The sequence below is a fragment of the Sinocyclocheilus anshuiensis genome, unplaced genomic scaffold (genome assembly GCF_001515605.1).
Source record: "Sinocyclocheilus anshuiensis isolate Anshui unplaced genomic scaffold, SAMN03320099.WGS_v1.1 scaffold2, whole genome shotgun sequence".
NCBI lineage: Eukaryota > Metazoa > Chordata > Actinopteri > Cypriniformes > Cyprinidae > Sinocyclocheilus > Sinocyclocheilus anshuiensis.
In genome coordinates this window covers 262847-268846 of record NW_015542337.1, presented here as the reverse complement: position 1 = coordinate 268846, position 6000 = coordinate 262847, and the positions used below count along the sequence as shown (strand labels likewise).

The 6000-nt window shown below is 37.0% G+C and overlaps 1 protein-coding gene across 2 annotated transcripts in view; it reads left to right on the top strand.

Moving 5' to 3' along the window:
* LOC107691120 (semaphorin-4B-like) overlaps positions 1-6000 on the top strand; it is a 68203-nt gene that overhangs the window by 29353 nt on the left and 32850 nt on the right. For both annotated transcript variants that reach the window (XM_016489596.1, XM_016489595.1), the window contains exon 2: positions 4962-5337. In XM_016489596.1, coding sequence (XP_016345082.1) covers positions 5223-5337 — 115 coding nt within the window. In that variant the 5' untranslated portion in view covers positions 4962-5222. The remainder of the gene's footprint in view (positions 1-4961; positions 5338-6000) is intronic.

Sequence of the window (6000 nt, the reverse complement as noted above, 5' to 3'; positions counted from 1 at the left end):
TTTTTATCCATTTAACACATCCTTGCTGAATAAAAGTATTAATTACTTTCAAAAAAAAGAAAAGAAAATGACTGACTCCAAACTTTTGAATGGTAGTGTATATTGTAACACAATATTTCCATTTTGAATAAATGCTGTTTTTTTTTTGTTTTTTTTTGTTTTTTTTATATATTCATAAAAGAATCCTGAAACAAATGTCACAGGTTCCAAAAAAACATGAAGCAGCACAACTGTTTCCAACATTGATAATAAATCAGCATATTCGAATGATTTCTGAAGGATCATGTGACACTGAAGACTGGAGTAATGATGCTGAAAATTCAGCGTTGCATCACAGGAATAAATTATATTTTAAAGTATATTAATTGCAATAATATTTCACAAAATAACAATAAAAATGACACTGAAGACTGGAGTAATGATGCTGAAAATTCAGCGTTGCGTCACAGGAATAAATTATATTTTAAAGTATATTAATTGCAATAATATTTCACAAAATAACAATAAAAATGTTCTGTATTTTTTATCAAATAAATACAGCCTTGATGAGCACAAGAGACTTCGGTAAAAAATATAAAAAATCTTAATGATCCCAAACTTTTGAATGGTAGTGTATATATAATATTATGATAGGTTTTTAATTTTATATTTTCCAGTTTTCATTCTTTTAAGTTTAGTCATTTTTATTTGTTTATTTTTATATTTATTTTTAATTTATATTTATTTCGGTTTTAATTTTAGTATTTGTACCTCAACTTTTTTCAGTTAGTTGCCAAAACTATTTTTAAATTTTTGTTAAATTTTTATTTTTTTTATTTTTTCTATTATTTATCACATTTTTTTTTTTTTCTGATTATTTAATTAGTTAAAAATTTTAATAGTTTTAGTTAACAATAAATCATTTGGGTGATTTTTATTTTAACTGTATTTTATTTTGTTTTATTTATTTTATTTTGTAATTTATTTTCCCCCCAGAAGCGGAAGATACTATTGCACGCTTATCTAAAGAAAAGCATTAGTCTCTGGCTTTGCTTCAGGATAATTTTATCTCATCTGAAAAACCAGATAATCTGGACAGCTGTTTCTGTAGTAAACTATTTCTATTTTTATGAAAGATGGAAGTGACATTTGATGCCATCATATGGCTCACAAACTGGAAGAACACAGAATTATTGACTGGGCGTTGATTGAATAGAGATTATTTATGTACTTGTTAACACATGCCATCATTTTAATTATTTGTGTGGTCTGTGGATGAAAGTTTCCTACTTTATGATAATGCAAACCATTTCCCCTTTTTTCCTTCAGGAGTTCAGTATTATTTGCACACTAGTTTTATATGTCTGGGAAGAAAAATTATTTAAAGGACACTTCGTCCCCAGATCCTTCCAAGAAATACCCTCCAAATGTCTCTAAATTACATTTGTTTTCATGTTACAAATCATATTAAAGTCATGCTGTATCAGTAATGTTTTTTCTTGCTAACAGTGATCGACCACCAGAGAAAAAAACAACAAAAAAAACATAGATCTTAAAAATCGTAAAAACTACCAAACAAATATATTAATTCAGTCCAAATGAGACCAGTTTTTCCATTATTTTAACTGAATGATTAACGTTTAAACATCATCCTCATTCATTGGGGTCGTTGCTTTTAGGATTTGGGGAATTGTAGTTAGTATTTGATCATTCATCACAATAAACACCTTTGAGGACCAGTAGTGAGATGATTTATGGCTCCTGCATTAATCCAACAGAAAGAAAGGGAAATGTGTATTATATCTTTTTGAGAGAGACCTTCAGCGTCCTACTTCAGCTCCTCACGTGCCTCAGCAGCATTTATCCTTTTCCTGTCAAAACTTGAAATTAATGAGATCACATTGCCATTGGTCAACTGGGATGTCACTCCAAAGTTCCCAGTGCAAGGAAGGCTAATGGTGCTTTGTAAGCGAGTCTCCCGCACCAATATGGCTGAAGCCACAGCCTTGACCAGTGCAGGACACATTCCAACCCCAGCATATGGACAGTAGCAGGAGGAGTTTGACCTTGTGAATGTATCTCTTGCTTGAGCTGAGATTCTATAGCTGTTGGTGATAAAACAGTGTAGCAAATGCCAAATACAGCAAACAATGAAGTTTGCGAACTCTTCTAATGGGAATTGAGTTTTTTGTGGTGGTTGCTGATGTATTATCACCAGACTATACATAGAATGTCCTTCAAGGTTCTATATTTTCTGTAAGTGAAGATATACAGTAGTTCAGGTTAAACTTGCTGTCCTTTTATGCTACTTTGTTTGATATGTGCCATATGTTGTTCATAGGTATACACAGCTTAAACAAGCTTAGACATAATGTATACTGTTTTGTGCCATTAGGCCTTGTCTGATGTTGATAAACCACAATCATCAATGATTCAACAGTTCTTCAGAAGATCATTTGTGGAAATCTAAACCGCATTGCCTTGTAATCAGTTTATCTCCTCATGCTGTGCCAATACAATTTATGAGATGCTGTTTAAACAAGCAGCAGTTTTCCCATTTGGGACGTGAATCTTCCCAGTGGGAGTCCAAGGTCTGTCGTGCTCCAGATGGAAAAGTTGCCTTGCTTCTGTCTTCTTTTTATTAAGGGACGACTGTCAGCTAGTGCTCTCATGTTGTCTATATTAGAGCAAAGCATCCTTGCTGTTTTGGCAGTTGTACAGTAAAGTGGCCTGCAGTATCACTCTTAGAGCTTGAGCTTGATGCCAAATTACAGCGTTGGCTCGATTTTGAGGCTTTTTGAGGTAAAGCGCAAATAAATATGATGATCTCCAAAAGCGTTATGGCATCCACAGGCCACCCGTTACACCTAATTAAAACTCAGTAATTACTCACTTTTTAAAATTTTACATACTTGTGGAGTGTTATATGTTACATTCAGATGCCTAGCGAAAGCCAGACTACTTTTTTTTTCTTCCTCCAACTCTGAATTTAACCACACCCTATTTGTTAGCCCTTTACTGTTGGCAGTTCATAAAAATAAAATATACACATTGACGTTGATATTAAATCTTAAACCTAAATGGGAATTGCAATTGGATTAGCTTTGTGGTTGTGCTTAAAAGGCTCGTCTATATAGCCAGAGTAATGGAAACCACTTAAGTGTTAGCCCGCTGACATATTGGGTTGATGACAGGGTTGGGTTCTGTGCTGTAGATCACAAATCAAGTGCAAAGCTATTCAACTTATTTACAGTCCATTTCATTTGCCTGGAAGTCAAACTCCATGTATGACTTTACCTTGCTTATCTAAATGGAAGCAAATGAGGTTGACTAAGCAGGAGGCTGGAAATCATACATTTTATGGCATTACCTTGAATATCCGTTCTCAGAATGGTGCTTTATGGAATGGAACAGATGAATGATGATCAGTGTGGGTGATTATGGTAAAGTGGGGTCATCTCTTCTCCGAACTTTGTAAGCTAACATGTAAACAGAGAATTAATCACTTTCCATTGTCTCATAAATGATACCACCACTTCCAGGAAGTGCTCATTTATTGCCTTATCATCCTTACACCCTACTGAGAAGACCGGCTTACGCCAGTAGATATCTCCATTTTGTTTCAGACTAGGGGTGCGTCTCAATCAGCTCCCTTGTTCAGTAGTAAGGGCACTGATCAGGGAGTCGGCCATTTTAAGGGCTGTCTCAATTGCGAAATCCTTCCAGTGCACTGGAATGTTTGCTCCCTGAAAAATCCCACAATGCACTGTAAAAACTAGGGAGCATAGGCGCTCACTATGCTCCCTTACCGGAAATAACGTCACATTTTGGAAGCGCGAAACATGAACCACACGAGCCAACTCGATAAATATAATGACTCGCGATAGAAGATTTGAAAAGACAAACTGTTTTTTTAGTATATTTCAACATAAACACACATCACTAGACAGGAATTGAACACATCTAATTAACATTTATAATTAATATTCAGCTGAAATGTTCTTGAAATGTAAGAACTTGTACCAGAACGATGTGTTTAAAGAGAATAAAAAATAAATATCAAAAAGTGATCGGTCCTGTCTGTTGTTTATTAATTCCAGTGATGACGTTCTACTATGTTGTCCGTTGACGTTGTACGTAATCATGTCACTGGAATTCGAGTGATCACTGTCCCAACGTGCAGTGAGTCAGGGAACTTACCAGTGCCTGAATTCGTGTACACAATCTACTGATCCACGAGCTCGGGAGCTAGGGAGCTGATTGAGACGCACCCTAGTTTTTGTTGTTCACCAACAAATACAAGTGCACCAGAATGATCTTTTTTTGTGAAATTCGCTGACTGAAGAATGGCATCCAAAACACTACATAATATAGATATTCCGCTGACTAGCAGTGGTGGTCTTTCAAAAAGGGCACTTTTCTACAAAACTTGCTCACCTTAGTGATTAGCGCTGATTAAACACAGACATAGAGCCCTGCTGAGCAGTGAGTAAATATTGTGTAATTTGTGTCCCTTAGGGCTACATATTCTCATTCATGCGGTAATTCTTGGCACAATGCAAATCTTCACTGATGATTTATAGCAATATAACCCCACATGGAGAGTTGGCCGTACAGGTAGAAGACTTCTGGTTTGAGCTCCCACATCTCCTGGTGCTATCAAGCATGACCTAAAGCGACTCGCTCACACTGTATTGTGGGGTTTAGCGTAGCGTGAAGAGGATGTTTGCTTAATTTAGAAATAGATAAATGCTTGTGAAATGAACTCTATACACATGGTCTTAATTAAGTCTATGATTTTTGTTAGGGGTTTGGGGCACTTTTTGCCTTTCAGCCTCCCAGCTAAACTAGCTTTGGCTAGCTTAAACCAACTAAGACAAGCAGGGTCAGTCCTAACTAAGCAAGTATATCAGTCTATTTCTGTAGACTACTAAGATTGCAAAAAACTTAATGTGGCTATTCTTGTGTCTTGTTTGTTGCAGATTTTTTGAAAAGCCTGTGTGGGAATCTACACAAGCACATGGAGACTGATTTGGGCTTTACCACCGCCCTTGAGGACTTGTTTCTTGGTGGAAATCCACCATTGTGAGACCCTATGAAGGTGAACAACGGTCGTCCCATCAGTAAACGGTTCTCCTTTTCAGGAGTTTGAGGAGAAGAAGAAAAATAAACGAGCAAGGGAAAAGATCTTCATGAGCGCCAGAAAATCCAGAGAGGAAACACATTGAGAAACAAGGAGCAAAATGTGGATACTAAACATGACACGTGTCTCGATCCTATTTCTCCTCCATGTCCTTCTGGTTGGATGGGGTCAAGCAGCAGAAGACGACGTCACCCCTCGCCTCAGTTTCTCTTACAGTAAGTGCACAGAAACACACATGTACAACATGTACAAGAAAGGTACGAGACTATAAATGAAGGCTGGTTTGGAGTTGACTTAAGAGCTCTGAGGGAGCTACGGGCTGAAGACCCTGTCATCTCCCACAGACAGTAACACTTGCTGAAGTGTTGATAAACAGAAAGCAGATACCAAAGGCTGATTGGTTCATGCTGGCCTCCGGCGTGTTTGTATGGAGGTGGATTATCGCATTTACAAAACCACTGTGCCACTGCGAACATAATGTGCAACATACACATGCATCTCCACGTCAGTCATCGAAGAACAACAAAGCATCTATTATAAACTTCTGAGTGGTCTCACTATTCTTCAACAGCATAATACGTCCCCTCTCGCTCATAATGATTGCTTAGCTGCATCTCTAACATAACATCTGTCATGTTAAAGACAAACCACTTCCTCTCGCGTGAATCGCAGGCGATTTTGGGTGCGTCCATTCATGTTTTTGAAGGCTTCGGTGAATTGTGAAGAGAAGAGGCACAATGAGTCTGTAAACATAGTGCACTATGGCTTTATTAAGTTACAATGGTACTATTGATCGTGTTAGATGATGGTTTTCATCACTAAGGTACAAGTCTTTTGTGATAGAGAATGTTGACGCCTTTTAAGACACTAGCGCGGTT